Source organism: Tasmannia lanceolata, unplaced genomic scaffold (genome assembly GCF_043159265.1).
Source record: "Tasmannia lanceolata isolate RefF3 unplaced genomic scaffold, GAP_Taslan_0.1 ptg000008l, whole genome shotgun sequence".
Classification (NCBI taxonomy): Eukaryota; Viridiplantae; Streptophyta; class Magnoliopsida; order Canellales; family Winteraceae; genus Tasmannia; species Tasmannia lanceolata.
The window spans coordinates 9,945,381-9,965,057 of NW_027518685.1; the positions used below are offsets into that span (position 1 = coordinate 9,945,381).

A 19,677-nucleotide genomic window follows, 5' to 3' on the forward strand; every position below is an offset into this window, starting at 1 on the left:
GGTTGATCCTAACCCTTCGATCTATAGAGGGTTAGGACCAACGCTCTAACATTCTGATCAGAGGGTTAGGATAAACCTACGGAAATGCTTTTTGGGAAACAACCTATTTAGGCTGTTGCCCATCTAATGAACGGTTTGGATCATCCTATGGTGCGGGCCATACCGTACTTTTAATAAAGTGAGGAGTGTCCTCATCGAAATATGGTAGTGCAGATAACATTTCCCAAAAACATCTTAAAAAATACGGCAAAAATCTGGGTAACACGCGAGTCGACCCGGCCCGTACGGGCCCGGCGTGGGAACCACATTTTCTACCCCGGAACCACTAGGGAACCAAATTTTATACCTCGGAACCACTAAGGAACCACATTTTCTACCCTGGAACCACTAGAGAACCACATTTTATACGCCGGAACCACTAGGAAACCACATTTTATACCTCAGAACTACTACAGAACCACATTTTATACCTCAGAACCATTACAGAACCATATTTTATACCTCGGAACCACTATGGAACCACATTTTATACCTCGGAACCACTAGAGAACCACATTTTATACCCTCAAACCACTACCGAACCACATTTTATGCATCAGAACCACTAGGGAACCACATTTTCTACCCCGGAACTACTAGGGAAACACATTTTATACCTCGGAACCACTAAGGAACCACATTTTCTACTCCGGAACCACTAGGGAACCACATTTTCTACTCTAAGACCACTAGGGAACCACATTTTCTACCCCGGAACCACTAGGGAACCACATTTTATACCTCGAAACCACTAAGGAACCACATTTTATACCTCATAACTACTACGGAACCACATTCTATACTCCTGAACCACTAGGGAACCACATTTTATACCCCGGAACCACTAGGGAACCACATTTTATACCCCGGAACTACTAGGGAACCACATTTTATACCCCGGAACCATTACGGAATCACATTTTATACGCCAAAAACACTAGGGAACCACATTTTCTACCCCGGAACCACTACGGAACAACATTTTATACCCCGGAACCAATACGGAATCACATTTTATACCTCGGAACCACTAGGGAACCACATTTTATACCCCGAAACCACTAGGGAACCACATTTTCTACTCCGGAACCATTAGGGAACCACATTTTATACCCCGGAACCACTAGGGAATCACATTTTATACCCCGGAACTACTAGGGAACCACATTTTCTACCCCAGAACCACTACAGAACCACATTTTTATACATTGGAACCACTAGGGAACCACATTTTATACCCCGGAACTATTAGGGAACCACATTTTATACCCCGGAACCACTAGGGAACCACATTTTATACATAGCAACCACTAGTGAACCACATTTTATACCCCGGAACAGCTAGGGGACCACATTTTATACCCCGGAACCACTAGGGAATCAGATTTTATAACCCAAAACCACTACAAAACCACATTTTATACCTTAGAACCACTAGGGAACCAGATTTTCTACCCCGAAACCACTACAGAACCACATTTTATACCTCGAAACCACTAGGGAACAAGATTTTCTATCCCGGGACCACTATAGAACCACATATTATACCCCGGAATCACTACGGAACCACATTTTCTACCACAGAACCACTAAGGAACCACATTTTATACCTCGGAACCACTAGGGAACCACAATTTCTACCCCGGAACCACTTGGGAACCACATTTTATACTAGGGAACCGCATTTTATACCTCGGAACCACTAGGGAACCACATTTTATACCCTGAAACCACTATGGAAGCACCATTTATATCTCGGAACCACTAGGGAACCCCATTTACATCCCGGAACCACCAGGGAATCACATTTTACACCTCGGAACCACTAGGGAACCACATTTTATTCCCCAGAACCACTAGGGAACCACATTTTACACCCCGGAACCACTACGGAACCACATTTTATACTTCAGAACCACTACAGAACCATATTTTATACCCCGGAACCACTAAGGAACCACATTTTCTACCACAGAACCACTAAGGAACCTCATTTTATACCTCGGAACCACTAGGGAACCACATTTTCTACCCTGGAACCACTTGGGAACCACATTTTATACCTTGAAACCACTAGGGAACCACATTTAATACCCTGGAACTACTATGGAAGCACCATTTATACCTCGGAACCACTAGGGAACCCCATTTACACCCCGGAACCACCAGGGAATCACATTTTATACCTCAGAACCACTAGGGAACCACATTTTATTCCCCGGAACCACTGGGGACCACATTTTATACCCTGGAACCACTACGGAACCACATTTTATACCCCAGAACCACTACGGAACCACATTTTCTACCACAGAACCACTAGTGAACCACATTTTATACCTCGGAACCACTTGGGAACCACAATTTCTACCCCGGAACCACATTTTATACTAGGGAACCACTAGGGAATCACATTTTGTACCTCGGAACCACTAGGGAACCACATTTTATACCCTAGAACCACTATTGAACCACCATGTACACCTCGGAACTACTAGGGAACCCCATTTACACCCCAGAACCACTAGGGAATCACATTTTATACCTCAGAACCACTAGGGAACCACATTTTATATCCCGGAACCACTAGGAAACCACATTTTATACCCCGTAACCACTAGGGAACCACATTTTCTACCACGAAACCACTAGGGAACCACATTTTATATCTCGGAACCATTAGGGAAGTGAGCTAAAAAGGTGATAGGGTAGGTGAAAATGCATAGGGAAGTGAGCTAAAAAGGTGAAGAGAAAAAGAGAAGGGAGGGTATTCTTGTCCTTTGGGAATTCTAAAAGCACTGACAGCCCCTATTTCACAAATAAAAAGAACGTACCCTTACCTGACAATTTAACCAAAACTTTGCATTTTTCTAACAATTTTTTCTATTAAAAAAGGAGCTCCTACTTTGATTTCAGATACATGTAAAGGATAAAAGACAAAACAAAAGGGAAAATTGTTGAAACAAGGGAAAGGGGTGTAAATACCACCTGATAATGTCTTGAAGAATTATATGATGAGTGGGCGGACATGCTCGTGTTGGTAAGATGCAAGTACAACTCTTGCTGTTGGACGAATTATCAAGGGCGATGGTGCCCCAAAACTCATTTCCCTAGGATGATCCCAACCCTCCGATCTAAAGAGGTTTCTGTAATTTGTAATTCTCTATAGGTCGCAGGGCTAGGATAATGTTACAGAAATGTTTTTTTTTGGGTAGGTGATATTTTCACCCCCCCTACATTACGCATGCGCTCCCCTGATTCCGTTATTTGACATTAAAAGCGTTAAAGTTGCACTGTTCACGTCAAATCACGTAATAAGTGGAGCGCATGCGTAATGCAGAGGGGGTGAAAATATCATGTCCCTTTGTTTTTTGTTTTGTTTTGGTAGATCATCCTATGGCGTAAGCCAGACGGTACATTTCAGTAGCCATACAATAATGAAGTGCAAGTCCACCCTATTTTTGATGCTCAATGAATCGAGAAGTCATATGATGAAAGGCCGTATCACCATATCAAAGGTGGTAACGTACAACATTGACTTGTTAATACGGCCGTTCATTATATAATTTCTCCAATCAAATCGTCTCCATTCCATTTCACACACCAACAAAGCTGTGGAAAAAAAACAAAGCGATGAAAAGAAGACACGTTTGTGATTCAGACGCGGTCTGCGTTCGCGTTGTTTGACGACGAAATTCAGAGTCCTTACTATTCAAGCACCTCTAAATACGCATCCATTCCTCTCTTTTTCTTCGTCTCGATTCCACTCTTCTGCTGTTTTTAGGTGATTTCCTTTCTGGGTTTTGTCAGAAATTTGTCTTTCTAAATTGAATGGGCCTCTAGGTTTTCTTCTACTTACTTTTTATAATGTTGTTTTCACTTTTTGAATTAGTGGGTTGATCACAGATTTCTGCATAGATATCTATGGAAATTCTAAAATTTATCCTTTTGTTCTGGGTTTTGAGAATTGGATTGGGTCCGTTATCTTTGGCTTCATTGCTTATTAGGGTTATTTTACTCTTTTCAAATTAGCTTTTGCTACATGATTGATGAAATTAGATGGGCAATTGCTTCAATCCCCAGCTTGATTGGTTGGGCTAGGGGCTGGGGAGAAAAAGGCTGATTTTGGCAGCCATTATTTTAGGTTTTTCGGTTTAATTTGCTACATGCCTGGTGAAATGAAGAGTAAGTGCTTCAATTTACAAAATATTTTCCTAATGGGTTTTCTTGGAAGAGCTTGCATTCCCTCTGTTTTAGCCTTTGGAAGTCTTTTGTATTTTCTTAGTGTCCAAGAGTCTTCTTACCCTCGGCATCGACTCTGAGTATAAAATCAGTTAATTAGATGCATTTTGCCCTGGGCGGCATGATGGATTAGGATAAAAGAAAACCATATACAAGAACAGTTGTTTCATAGTGTTGCTCCTAGTCATTGTCAACAAATTGGTACCGAGAACAAATAGTAAACCAATGTGGCTTAGCCGATCAATGTAGATTATTTCTCTGTTAGTTCCATAGAGTACGTAGTGAATCAGTGATGGACTGCGAACATGATAACTACATTCTTACTGTTTCACTTGAGAGTTGATTCTCATCTGTTTGTAAAAATCAATATTTATAAATTCTACTGGGGCATCTTATTGAACGCACACATTGTATTTTGAAATGCGTTCGGATCGGAATTGTTGATCACTCTAGCAGTTTAGTTAGGAATTGTGCGAACTAATCTAATGTTGGCTTAAAACACATCAGATTATGCGCATATCTTGTTATCTAGTCTTTCATTAGGTACTTTATCAATCTGCTTCACATGAAGAGTTGTAGCATCAAGCTCTAGCATGACTCTATCCTTAAACAAGTGCATCTGAACATGTTTCAGCAACATAATGATTCATGGTATACTGAAAATTTAGGATAACATTTTTTTCTAGTTTCCTGTATAGTGATCGTTCTTTGTGAAACATGGTTTCATTTTAATAACATTTTGATGCCAGAGATGTTCCTTGTTTTCAGAAGTTAAAATGTCTTCTCTTAGGCGGTTGGTTTGCTAAGACTTATGATGTTATTCTTTCTATACTGCTTTTTAGGTCTCCTTAATGGCTTTAGGATTTACGTCATGAACTGTTTCAAACTTTATCCATCTAATTACTTGACTTGTGTCTATTTTTTATGTAGGAAAGATCGCACTTTGTGGTCTTCATATACAGGGTTTGAGTTATCCATCTTTGCATTCACTTAAGCATCCATGCACAGGGATTCCTCCATTCCAGCCACTGTCTGATTCATTCCTGCACGCAACAGGTTCCAACATCTTGTTAACTACCCTGCTTGTTCAGTTCATGGCTGCTTGGCCTGAATCATCTCTTTTTATTCAGAAACCTAATTTATTTTTGCTTTTGTTTTCTCGTATTTTTGGTTCTGGTGTATAAAAATAGTGTGTACAGAACTACGAGAATGTATAGTAGTAACTGTAGTGTGCTTTTTTTTTTTTTTTTGAAAATTAACTGTAGTGTGTTATTAATCACGATTAAACCCCAAATGACGACAATAAAGAATAAAATGGATGAGATAAAGTGATAAACTTATCGGATAGTGGCACATTTTAGACACGCTGGCCTTAAGGTTGATTTTGCTCTCAATAGATTGAAATCTGTGTAGAAGGGTTCACAACGTCTACCTGCCAAGATACATCAATCTGTCACGTTGGAAGTGTGCTCTCATGAATTTGTCACGGAGTAAACACACATATATGATCTGTCAATATGTGTGTAGAGAAGATGTTTTGCTCATTGTATTTTATATAAAGAGCAGTCTTATGTTTATACTTGTAAAGTAAAAGTAATTCCCATATGTAACCAACCCCACTAATACGTGATTAGTAAACATTTAAAAATGACAAGTAAATGTGATTACCTACTTGAGCCAGTAACAATGTATTAAAATGATTATTAAAAAGCAGTAGAAATATAAAAATCTGGCAGACAGATTGAAGAAGGTTTTGCATAAGGTCATCTCTAATAACCTAGCCGTTTTAATCCGCGGTTGTCAGATTTTGGATAGTGCTTTGATAGCTAATGGGGTAGTAGATTATCACTCAAGACTGGAAGAAAAGGCATAGGGTGTAAACTTGATATGGAAAAGTAGTGTGGAATGGGATTGTCTGGATTATGTGTTGGGACTGATGGGTTTTGGTTCTAGGTGGTGAGCTTGGATAATGAGGTGTGTATCTTTTGCATGGTTCTCCATCTTGGTGAATGGATCTCCTAAAGGCTTTTTTAATTCCTCCCGAGGTTTTAGGCAAGATGATCCTCTCTCTTCCTTTCTGTCTTGGTAGTTGCTGAAACCCTGAGTAGAATGCTAGACAAGGTAGAAGCAATGACCTTATTAAAGGATTCCATATTAGGTCTCAGGGGGTGCAAGTCTCTCGTCTTCAGTTTAAGAATGATACTCTAATCTTTAGCAAGATTTTCTTGATAAAGTGTTGAAGTTAAAAGCTGTGCCCCAGCTATGAAGTATTGACAGGGCAAAGGTCTAACTTTCAAAAGTCTAAACTTCTATGAATTCATACCTCAGAGTAGGAGAGAGACAATTGGCATGCTTTCTTTGATGCTCCGTGGATCAATTCCTGACCATGTATCTGGGTCTCCCCTTTTGCGAGGGGAGACCTAAGAAGAGGATGTGTGATCCAATTCTGAAAAGGGTGGAAAGAAGATTATCCGCTTGCAATCAGAATCTAGTGTCGCTTGGGGGTAGAATCATGTTGATTAAGGCAGTGTTACCATTAAAAAAAAAGGCGGTGTTAGAAATTATCCCTATTTACTTCCCCTCCCTCTTTAGGTGTCTGATTGGTGTTATCAAGTCTATTGAGTAGATTTAGAGAAACTTTCTTTGAGGTGACTTGGAGGAAAAGAGGAAATTTCACCTTGTTAATTTAGAGGTGTGTAGACCTATCAAAGTTGGACATTCGAAAATTTGAGATGTGTTAATAAAGCCCATGCTGGGTGCGTGGTTGTGGAGGTTTGGGGAGGAAAGTCACCAGCTATGGACCAGAGTTATTGTAAGTATGATGTCTGCTCTGGTAACTGGAATTTTGATGATAAATACAAGGGCTGTGGTTTGTTGGTGTGGAGGGACATCATGAGAAAACCATTTATTTCTAAAAGGCATTAGATACAGAGTGTACAAAGGGGATTGGGTTAAGTTTTGGCAAGATAGATGGTGTAAAGAGGTGGCTTTAGTGGACCTTTTCCCTGACATCTATGCAGTGACTTCTAAAAAAGAAGCTTTCGTCCAATTTTGTTTTAAGAATGATGGGGAGTGGGTTTCTTGAAAGCTTAAATTCAGTGGAATTTCTTTGCTAAAGAGATTGACAGGATTGCCCTTCTCCTAGACATTCTTGATTCCTCTTACATTAAGGAGGTGATTGCAGGTTGGATCGAGGGTTACAAAAGGCTGAGCGGCCAGATCCAGGGTTTGAAAGGGTTGAGAATAGAGATCTAAATTAAGCCCAGATCCAGTGGTTCGATGGGTGGTGGTAGCGTTTTAAAGGGTAAATCTAGGGTTTTGAAGGGTGGAGCGAAGTAGGTCTAGGGTTTCAAATTGTGGAGTGGATAGATGTAGGGTATTGAAGATGCAATCCCAAATGATGGTGGATGTATCAAAACTAAAGTACAACCTCAATAACGATAAAAAGCAGTTTCAGATCATAGGTTTTTTCAAAGATGGCATAAGAAAATATGCAATCCCCAATCAAATTGGAAGACATCAAAACGAAAGTTCAACCCCAATAAAGGTGGAAGCAGTTTCAGATCATAGGCAGCTTCAAAGAAGGCATAATCAAAACCCAGATCTTAGGTTTCTTCTTCTTCTACGTATGCTTTGATACAATGTCAACATCTAGCATCTTCACACATCTAATGAGAGTGGATGGAAAGTGGAAGAGAGAAGAGGAATAAGAAGAAGAGAGGAACGGAGTAGAAATATGAAGAAACGGAGATAGAAGAATGTGTTGGTTGAGTTGAGTCCCACCTCATGAATTCAATATATTTATGATACCCCCCTGATAAGAATTACATCAATGCTATTTTGGCCATCCAAAGATAGACCCTATCAAATATAACATAGAATAACAAAATGCTAATGAACTAAGAACATGGAGTGGGCATATCTAACTTAATCTCTTCAACAATAGCAAAGAATTTCCTCACTATATGTTGCTCTAATCCAGCATCTCCAGTTAAGCATTTGTTTTCTAGGGTTTTCCATCATTTCTGATCTGTCTTGTTATTACAGTAAGCATCATATAAATTATTTTCGTAGAACTAAGGTTATTCCCATATCTCAAAAAATCATCCCTCTTTCTTTTCTTCAACATTTCAGATCTAGCAAGTTCATGTTCAAGTTCTATGTAAGCTAAATCATCATCCACCAAAGCATATTCTAGGTTCAAAGGTACAAGGTTAAAAATAGGACATAATTACCAATAGAACACTGTTGTAGGCTTCTGTGTGAGAGATTTTTGCTTTCCTATCCGTGTTATGCTCTGTTCCCTGCACAGTTTTTTTTACTTGGTGGTCCATAAACAGGAGAATTGGTCGACGTGTATGTAAGTAAAAATATAAATTGGCCAAATGTGATACCTAACGAAGTAATTAATTATTTTGAAATTGAGTCCAAGGAGTTCAACTATGAGAAAACTAGTTATTCAGAAGCATTAGTATCTTGGTCCTTATCTTCAGGCTTGACAGAACATTAGTCTCAACTTTAGGTTTCTGTGATATCTAATAGCATGTGCATCTCTCATCAAATAGTTCATTTTGGCAGGGTTGGCTTTGATTTCGTATGAAGATTTGCATGAATTAGAAAGGCTGGTTAATGGTGTGTCATACAGTAATGACTTGGTTCTCCTGCTTATTCAAAAGTACTGAGACATCTCCGACAGAACGAAGTTCGGTTGAAGTTGATGAAGGTAAATTTTAGTCTGGAAAATTGGTGGACCATGCCCAGTTAAGATTATTGACAAATCTGTTGTTAAATCATTATGCATTTTACCTCATATGTCCCATCTACTTTATGTACGGTTGTGATGTACTGATTGGATTGGATCCAATTGAGATGTTTCAGGTGTCCAGAATGTTAGATTGTACTCCTACAAGGAGTTGAGAATTGCCACTGAAGATTTTAGTCCTGCTAATAAAATTGGGGAGGGAGGTTTTGGATGTGTCTACAAGGTAAATGGGATATAGCACTGCCTACTCCATTATTATGCCCTATATTTCTGAAATTTATTTTCTCGTGATGACTGACATCCATTTTATTAAATAATTTTAATGAACAGGGAAGGCTTAAAGATGGAAAACTTGTTGCAATTAAGGTGCTTTCAGAGGAGTCAAGCCAAGGAGTCAAGGAGTTCTTGACTGAGATAACTGTGATCAATAATATAGAGCATGAAAACCTTGTTAAGCTGCATGGTTGCTGCGTACAAGGAATTCATAGAATATTGGTCTATGGCTATCTTGAGAATAACAGCCTTTCGCAAACCCTTCTTGGTAATTTCAGAATTTCTTGCTTGGTGTTTTCAAGGATTGCTGGCATTTAGGTACTAGTCATCTTGTAAATGAGATGGTATTGTCATACAGAGTTTAAATTTGCACTGAATCCTGCCTAATTTCAGATGGGAAGCAGAATAACATTCAGTTTAGCTGGAGAATTCGGTCAAAAATATGCATTGGCGTGGCACGTGGGCTTGCATTCCTCCATGAGGAAGTCAAGCCCCATATCATCCATCGAGATATTAAAGCAAGCAATATCCTTCTTGATAAAGATTTTACCCCCAAAATTGCAGATTTCGGTCTCGCGAAGCTTTTCCCACCAAACATGACTCATATTAGTACTCGTGTCGCAGGAACAATGTAAGTTAAACCCTTTTTCTTTTCTTGTTACGTTTATTATTGCCATTTTTGTAAATAAGGATTTATCACCAATACTAATTTATAGACAAAGGCATACCCGTGGGAACCGATATGTGACAAACAACTCATGCCCTTCATGTTTTGTAACGTTTTGCTTCCCCTTGATAAAATTTATCAGTCATTCAGAACAAAAAAAGGGAAAAATCAAGGGGGGAACTCATTCAACTGATTACACTTGTTTCCTTACCTTTTATTCTCCATTATACCCCGAGTTATTTGATTTTTCATAGTCACATAGTCAAGTTTAAAAAATTGTACTTGGTTTTACTAGGACCAAAGGTGAAACAGAGTCAACTCGTGCGAGTTAATGATTGCCTCAGGCAGTTTTCTTCTACTACTAAGACCATGTCAAAGAGTGTCTTTGTTACTGGAATTCACTGCTTGTTCTCTAACATGTATTGTATTTGTTCTTGAAGTGGTTACTTGGCACCAGAGTATGCAATACGTGGGCAGTTGACACGGAAGGCTGATATTTACAGCTTTGGTGTTCTCCTTTTGGAAATAGTCAGTGGGAGATGCAATATGAATGCACAATTATCTTTTGAAGACCATCTTCTTGAAAGGGTAAGTACTTTATCAGTGTACAAGAACAGAAAATATTCAAATTCTTTAGTTGATAATTTTTTAGGAGGGTGCTCGTTTGTGTGGTCGTATTTGTCTGCTTATCCTTTTATATATATATTTTATATTCTTGTGTTTTATTGCCCATGACCATATAGCATGTTCAAGAAGTCAAAGCTCGATTCAAGACCCGATGCAGGCTCAAATTGGAGGCATCTTGAAACTTGGTCTAGTTCTTAAGATTTTTTGTCCAATTGCTTGATGTGTAGTCTGTTTTTTTTTTTTTAATATTTGGATATGCAATTGAGCTTTTTAAATACTTAATCTAGATTTTGTGTTGTAACGAAACCAATGCTTATAAGATTTTACATGGTGTGAATAACTAAATACTGTATGCTCTGATACCAAGATATGGATATGGTCACAGACATGGGAATGGAGATTGGTATCTGCATTTTCCAAAATCAATTACATAAGATATGACATAAGTGATATATAAATAAAATACTGTAAAACTCAACTAAATTATCTTATAAGATGGAATTAAAATAAATTTAAAATACATCAATGAGACTCAGATGATCATAGATCATTGTTGCAAATATGCGACACTAACAAGCAGAAAACATGATAGTTAAGAACCATTTTAATAGTGTCATACCATAAAACATTTCACTACAATCATTTAGAATCAATTACATGAAAAACAATATGGCAATCACACCAAGCATTCATCAACTTACCAAATTATGATAAGATAAAAGCTAGTGTTGCTTGTTTGTTATTCAAGTATATCAATATAAAACATCACATAGCAAAAAATTTGTGACAGTTACATGCTCTAAACAGCGCGCGCGTGCGCACGCGCGCACACACAAAAATCCCTTCCCATGTTTGGCAATATGAATCTATGCCACACACTCTCCTTAGCCATCTTCTATTGTGCCTTGCTCAGTAGTGCGGTGTCCCAATTTTTATTTTCAAAAGGCTGCAAAATGGGTTACATCTAATAGGGACAGGACATCCCATCCGTGCAAACAAAATATATACAGCACAAACCATTGGTTTGTGCTAACCTGCCACTGTGTAGCTCTGTTCAGAACTTCAGATACCTACAACTAACCTGACACACCCAAGCTCTCTGTAGTAACCCAAGAGAAGTTCCGGTTCCAACGGATGGTTGCCTCTCTGAATCCTGATCATGCAGATAGATTATTCTATAACATCTACCACACTCCCGGTCTAAACCAACAGAGTTAGGGCTGCATTCAACTTCAGTCCAAATTGAACTGCTACCCTTGGATACTTCCATGTCACAGACAGATATCCTGCAGAGATTGAACTGCAGGCATTAACTCCAATCAGCAAACCATCCCTTACCCCTCTCTCCTTATCTGGGCTATGTTGCATTTCATGCACCTGAGATTCAACAGTCCGTGTCATGTTCCAAGCTTTACTACAGAACCTTTCTCTGTCCTCCAGAAACTTTTATAAAATCGAGTTTGACGCTTATATGCTTTGAGCTGCCGAGTGCCGACCAGTCCACCATCCTTCCACTATAATCGCCCTCTCTCCTCTCTCTACCTCTTGAGCAGAGGTAATTATCTCCACTCCATTTCTACTCAGTAGTTTTATATTCTGCAACCTTAAATTCCCTATTCCATGACGACCTTTCCTCTGAGGGTGAATTTAACATTTCTGACTTGGAACTTCTTGCAACCGGCTCATGGGAAACCGTCCCCTCAAGATATCTGAAACAATCGCTACATAGGCAAACCTATCTTGTGCACATATTTGTGTAGAACTCGAGATACAGGAGGCAGTTATGCACTTTCTTCCACTAAGCAAAATGTTTGAGGCACTTCTTTCTTTTGAACTCTTTCAATCTTTTCAGCCTCTTTTCTTGGGATCTAAACATCAACATAAAACGACCCGCTAAATTTGAAAGAGAAATCTTAATAGCTGTCATCCTACCCCAAGGTAATACATGTAGCATATTTCCCATAGAATGACCTTCCACTTGACCTTCTAAATAGTGGAGTCCCAAATCAACTTCAACAGTATACCCAACCTTCTAGGCAAATCAAGGCATGAGATAGGTAAACTTTGCATATTTTGGTATTTGATTAGGATACTTTTCTATTCTCTAAAAAATATAGTAAAGTGAATCTCTAGAAACACTTAAGAGGGCGTGTGATTGTGAGACTTTGATGAAAGATCCCAAATGCATGCAAAAATGAACTGTTTAATCTGAATTGGGTATCAGTTGATTGCCATGCATGCAGCGATGACAATTATAGCAAGGGAAATGATATTTCCACCTCCTTTTCCATAATTTCATTCCCTTTTTCTTGCCTCTTCCTGAAAATCATTTTGATACCATGCATGTGATTCTTGTATTTCAGGCATGGGTTCTGCACGAGCATGGTGAATTGGTTAGTCTGGTAGACTCATCCTTAGATAATGATTACAATGCGGAGGAGGCTTGTAGGTTCTTGAAGATTGGTCTTCTATGCACGCAAGACATGCAGAGGCTGCGCCCATCCATGTCAACTGTTGTCAAGATGCTGACGGGTTTAATGGAGGTGGATGACCACAAGATCACACAGCCTGGCCTCATTTCCGACTTCATGGATCTCAAAGTCAGAGGCCCTAAAGAGGAAGCCCCTAGTATAAACTAGGGGTGCAACTCGGGTCAGATCGAGTGAGGGTTTGCTAAAAAAATGAATTGGAGTCGACCCAAGCCCGACCCGATTTTAAGGTAACAGCTCAACCTGAATTCCCAAAAATCGGCCCAGTGTTGCACCCTAAGAAAAGCACATGAGGTAGTCTCCCCTGGCATGTCTTCACAGGAGAGTCAATGTTTTTGGGGGCTTTCAAAGTTTGTGATTTTCTGTAAATTTGTTGTAATATTACATTATTGGTTATTTTGTTATTGGTTGTTTGTCATTAGCTTCTTGTTTATACCAGAATAGGCTTGTAATTATGGAGTCTAATTGAGTTAGAACTGGCTTTATGTGTTTTAAAAATCCTCTCTTTTAAAGTGGGTGAAAAAAGAGAAGAAAATTGAACTATTTAGAAGGTTCTGCTGCATATTTTATCTTTAAAAAAAATGAGTTAGGCTAAAGTTAAGTGGGGACCACCTGTTTGATGATCATTCATTAGTTTGGCGAAGGGTCGTGGAGATTTGTCCATTGATTATGGTCGATGCCAATGTTCATTTTTATTTTAATTTTCACTCAAATAGTGGATTAGGATTGGCCAATGTGATTCCTACATACATGGTTCAATTGGTTCGTATATAGTGCAATGTGTCCAAGATGAACGGTTTGAATCATTGAACCTATACTTATGCACGCTAGCAATTTAAACTGTAGGTGCCTAACCAATACGCCAAAAGCTCTAGAGGTGATGAAACCCTTAGGCTAGATCTTTTAAACCTGTATCTCATACCAGACTCCCCCATTTAGGATCCTAACCAAAAACCAGGAAAATTATGTGGAGACCTCATATAAGAGCTCTTGAAAATAACCTTGGAGGCTCCAAGTTAATGTGGGAATTAGTTATTTATTGATTTATGCAAAAAATATGTGCTTTTGGGACATTTTTTGTGGCACCCAATAAATAATATTACTATGTGGTCCACAATAAGATCAATGACTACAAAGTAGGAACAACTCAGACTCCTTATTGATCGATCGAAGCCACCTGCCTTTTCTTATCTTGTATTTGAATCACATCATATTACATGGAGATATATCTAACCTCTTTATATATCTAATACATTGAGGTTTCAAATATCATACTGGCTTAATAGATAGAGATTTATATTTATGGGTTGTTTTAAATATGATTAGCTATGTTCGGCTAATTTTCCTGTTTTTAACAGTCTCTTGGTGAATTTGATACCCCCGGACATATCCCTGTGATCACACTCAGTCTCCGTTCTGTCGCTTCGTAATCTCGCCATTATTAGGTGCTTCAAACCCTAAATTGACACATTTTTTCAACCAATGGCCATTGATTTAAGTGGGATTACACCTTTATTAGATTAAACAGTAAAATTCTATAAAATTCTTTTAAGAATGAGCACTATTAAAAGTAACTTTCCTAAAAGCATTTGTGCCTGTCTTTGTCTTGACTGGCCTCGTATATGAAATGAAATGATATTATATTAGTAATTATGTATCAATTACAAAAGTTTTAAACATGTCAATCAATGCCTTCATCTTTCAAAAGGGATTCCAGACTCTTTTAAGTTTGAAATGCACTTGGTCTCGTATGGTGTCCTCTTTGAACCACGTACCTAAAGATATCCATGTCACATGCCTCTTTTCTCCTTATATTAAATTTACTGTTTGATTTGATTGCTTATCTGCTTTTTTTTATGAACGGAGATGATATTTTCACTCCTGCATTACGCATGCGCCCCCATTGTAACCTGATTTGACGTGAACATTAGGCAACTTTAACACTTTTTGACGTCAAATCACATAATCAAGGGGCGCATGCGTAGTGCGGAGGTGAAAATATAATCGCCTTTTTATGAACCCTAAGCATGGTTTTAAATTTCGGCCGAAATCCAAAATTTCGGTCGGGACCGAAACCGAAATTTGCTGAAATTTGGAATTTCGCGAAATACGAAATTTCTGCCTAAATTTCGGAATTTCGGTTCAGATTTTCGATTTAATTTAATTTTTTTTAAAAAAACTGTTACCAGATTTCGGTCCGATATTTCGAAATTAATTAAATAATATTTTTTAATTATTACCGAATTTCGTATTTCGGTGGGGTCCGAAATCAGTACCGAAACCGAAATTTAAAACCTTGACCCTAAGTATGATTCTTAGTTAAATAATAACAAAAAGGAATTGCTAGCGTCCATCGCAAAAGACATTTCGCGGCTAGTCTGTCACATGTCAGACCACCCACATTGTGGGCGGAGACAAAAGCTATTGTCTTCATTCATGAGGTGGCTGGTCAGACATGTAACAGACCAGCTGCGAAATGCCTTTTGCGATAGACCCTAGCAAACCCCTAATAAAAATATTTGTCACAAAATGATTATTTATGTGTTGTTGGGCACAAGAAGCGGGAGGCATTAGGGATGTCATTAACTCTATTTATTTAAATGCATTCTACCTTATTAATTTTAATATTTTTTGGGCGATGATATTGTCACCCCCCCTAAATTACGCATTCGCTCCCCTTTTGGCTTGATTTGACGTCAAAAAGCATTAATAAGGGGGGCGAATGCGTACGCAGGGGGGGTGACAATATCATCGCCCTATTTTTTTTACTATTGTAAAGATCCCCTGCACATTAGATTTCAAAGTCCCTTTTAATTTATTTTAAATATTTGTAGTATTTAACTATTTATTACCAAAATACTGATTAAAATTATGGGAAGTGATATATTGGCCCCCTTTTTTACTTGGGACAACCACATCTAGTGACTACTCTTTCAAATGAGAGGTGCTGCCCCAATTAAACAAAAAGGTGCGAATAGCCCGTTTGGATACCCCTTGGATTTGGATTTGGAGGTGAATTTGGATTTTCATAATCCATGGATTTGAAATCAAGAATTTTAAAATTCACAAATTTATAAATAATGCCGTTCGGATGACCACGTATAGATTTGGATTTCAAATCTAAATTAATTTTTGTTTTGTTTGGATGCTCTTTGGATTTGAATTTGAAATCTAACAAAACCAAAAAGCCCTAAAATACTTGATATAGAGGCATTTCAACCATTTTCTATGATCCAGGGGTATTCTAGTCATTTTACCCTGTATGGGGGTATTTTTATTATTTTTCATGTCATAAGGGTGTTTTAGTCATTTTCCATGACTTAAGGTATTTGGTCATTTTCACTCGGTATAGGTGTATTCCGGTCATTTTGCATGACCCAGGGGTATTCTAATCATTTTACCTAATATGACGTTTTTTTATCATTTTTATTTCATGAGGGTATTTGTCATTTTAGTCATTTTTCATGAGCCGTATGTCATTTTTACTTGATACAGAGGTATTTCGATAATTTTTCATGATCTTGCCGTATTTTAGTCATTTTACCCTATATGAGGTTATTTTGATCATTTTTATGTCATAAGGGTATTTTAGTCACTTTGCACGACTCGGGGTTATTTTGTCATTTTTACTTGGTATAGAGGTATTTCTAGTCATTTTACCTAATATGGCGTATTTTTATCATTTTTATCTAATGATAGTATTTTTAGTCATTTTAGTCATTTTTATGAGCCATGAGTTATTTTTACTTGATCTAGGGGTATTTTAGTAATTTTTCATGATATTGGAGTATTCTAGTCATTTTATCCTGTATGAGGTTATTTTGATCATTTTTATGTCATAAGGGTATTTTAGTCATTTTGCACGAGTCGGGGTATTTTGTCATTTTTACATGGTATAGGGGTATTTCGGTCATTTTGCCTGACTCGAGGCTTTCTAGTCATTTTACCTAATACGATGTATTTTGATCAGTTTTTAATGTCATGTGGGTACTTAAATCATTTAACACTTTTTTGGTATATTTTGGTCATTTTAACCCCCTTACGGGTCATATTTAGATTTAGAAATAACCTCTTGCATAAAGGATTTATAAATCTAAAAAATTACACTAACATGAGAAATTTGTAAATCTTGTGAATTTCACTCAAATCCAAATCCAGATGTCATAAAGGCTTGCCAAACACCGAATTTGGATTTAAAAATCCAAATTCACCTCCAAATCCAAATCCAAGGGGTATCCAAAGGGGCCCTAAAATCATTTATATCTTTGTTACTTGGTTTGCTCAATATGCCACACCGCATGCACTGAATGAATGAGTGGAGATCTTCCAATCCTTCCCCCTTGCTAGTTACCAAGGAGTTCGTTGCCGCTCGTGGAGAATATAAACTCTACCATACCACCGTGCGCATTATTTTGCCTAATATAGTTCAATAAACCAAAACTAGTGAATTACCAACCAAAAATGAAGGATACCCAATAGAGTGATCACTGTCATTTGATGTAGGTTGGTCTATTTACGGGATACAATTAACCCCTAGCCATTTCATATAGCTTGGTCTATTTACCGGATACAATTAACCCCTATGCCTCAGAAATTCATAATGTATTCGATACATGAAAAAGGCAAATATTCTGCATACACAAACATGGTAACATGTGGGACGAAGGAATCGGTCTTCTGACAGTCGGATAATATTTTCTTCTTCAAAAGGACATTTTGACCGGCGGTGATAAATTCACCCCATTCTACGATGAATTCACCCTGTATATTTCAAAATGGACAGTAAATAGGTTGTGCCCCAAAAATCATTTTGATAGGATGATTCCAACCATCCAATCTATAGAAGTTTCCATAATGTGAGTCCCTCGTTAGATCGAAGGGACAGAATCATCCTATGGTAATGAATTTTGGGGCACAATCTATTTACGGACGATTTGGATCAACCTATGGTGTGGTCTGTATAGTAGATTTTTAAATTTACGGGGTGAATTCATTATAGAAAGGGGTGAATTTATCACTGCCCCTGAGATGGGCAAGGTCGTCATTTTAGAAAAAAGAAAAGTGATGGCAATTCCTCCTTCACTGGATTTTGTGGAAGACAATAAAACCGTTGGATGAGATCTTGATGAAAAAGGAGAACCATAGCCCACAAAAATCAAGTGTATGAGTAATCTAGACCGTTAATCTTGTAGACCCTCTTTTGGCACCCCGCATGGTCCTAGTCCCCCATGCCAACTGCCCATCCTATCCAATAAGATAATGGGCTACAAAAATCAAACTAGATCTCGCGTATGATTGGGCCCACTGTGCAAAATCATATGACTTCATACAATCTTAACCATAGAAACCGAGAAAATAATGATAAAATGTTGATCAATATTTTAAATCCCATCAACTGATCAAATGCCATTCAGATATACGATCTAGATCATGCGGGAGGTCATTAAGATATTTAAAGAATGCATTATTTGAAGTAAAGGAAGGAAAAATACGGATGGACACTTGACAGGAGAAGGGACGTTTTGATAGCTTTTCCCAAGGGAAGTGGTAGCTTTATGTGAGCACTTTATGTAAGAATCGGTATCTGGGGGAATAGGTGTGTTCTTTTGAAGGACAAAGAAGGATGGACACTTGACAGCACTTGCCTCCTTACGACCAAAAGAAAGCTGCAACATGAAACGGGTCTTACCTTCCTATTAGAAACACTGAACAAAATAAATAGAATAAAATAGCAATTAGATAGACACAGATTATATGCTTCTGTGCATGAGTCTATAGAGTGAGAGATGGTAGTAATAAAATTTTATACATATGCATTAGGGAGCAGCCACATAAGCTCACTTTTAAACAGATTGTCTTCATTCATGATGTGGCGCTCTCTCATGAAACAGACCATCTGCGAAATGCCTTTTGCGATGTTGCTTAGCAAATCCCAGGCTAGTTATATTACAACTACCATGTTTTGATAATGGGCCGAACACCTTTGCTGTTTATTATTTAACCAGCTGCCAAAAGATATTACAATTCCCAAAAACTCTCAGCAGCAAGGTGAGTTCAGCAGATTATCAAAACGTGAGTGCCAATATCAATAGCCTGTACATATATGGAACGCCACTCTTGCGTAGCGGTTCACAAAATGATATGAGCCTATGAGAAGCTCTGTACGTGAGTTAGCTGTGTTGGTTTAGGACAGCATGACAAGGTCATGTGTTTCTTACTAATTTTAGATACTAGTGCTAGAGAAGACTATCGGACATTGACTGAAGTACTAAGGAAGTGGTTCACAAAATTGGCTGCCCCATTGGAGAAAACATCTCAACCGGTCTCTTGCAAATGTTATAACCGGGGACTCTATTCTTTCTGATCACCTATTTATTTAGGGAAATGATTTCAGGATGTCATAGGATATCACGGTTCTCAAACGGCTCCTAAAGCCCTTTAAATACTACACGACAAACAAGTGAGCGCATGTTTATCAAAACATTGGAACGCTGAAATCATTTCCCTTTATTTATCCGGAGATGGTCCGTTTAAAGTACGGAATTTGCTAGCGTCCATCACAGAAGGCATTTCACGGA

General features: G+C 38.2%; 1 protein-coding gene across 2 annotated transcripts; it reads left to right on the forward strand.

Moving 5' to 3' along the window:
* The first annotated feature begins 3,531 nt into the window (after positions 1–3,531).
* On the forward strand, positions 3,532–13,520 carry LOC143884297 (Protein kinase superfamily protein). 2 transcript variants are annotated; one of them, XM_077387792.1, is made up of 8 exons: positions 3,532–3,823; positions 5,212–5,337; positions 8,860–9,004; positions 9,160–9,266; positions 9,374–9,584; positions 9,710–9,947; positions 10,424–10,571; positions 12,974–13,520. In XM_077387792.1, exons 3-8 carry the CDS (start codon positions 8,911–8,913, stop codon positions 13,247–13,249), a joined length of 1,074 nt encoding a protein of 357 aa, XP_077243907.1. In that variant the 5' UTR covers positions 3,532–3,823; positions 5,212–5,337; positions 8,860–8,910; the 3' UTR covers positions 13,250–13,520. The 2 variants fall into 2 exon arrangements, with proteins under 2 accessions (XP_077243907.1, XP_077243908.1); XM_077387793.1 differs by having other exon boundaries at positions 5,217–5,337.
* The last annotated feature ends 6,157 nt before the right edge of the window (positions 13,521–19,677 follow it).

Coding starts and splice junctions, on each gene's coding strand:
- LOC143884297 (XM_077387792.1), top strand. CDS start 8,911: ATGGTGTGTCATACAGTAATGACTTGGTTCTCCTGCTTATTCAAAAGT. Junction 9,948..10,423: donor ACTCGTGTCGCAGGAACAAT/GTAAGTTAAACC, acceptor TTGTTCTTGAAG/TGGTTACTTGGCACCAGAGT. Junction 10,572..12,973: donor AAGACCATCTTCTTGAAAGG/GTAAGTACTTTA, acceptor CTTGTATTTCAG/GCATGGGTTCTGCACGAGCA.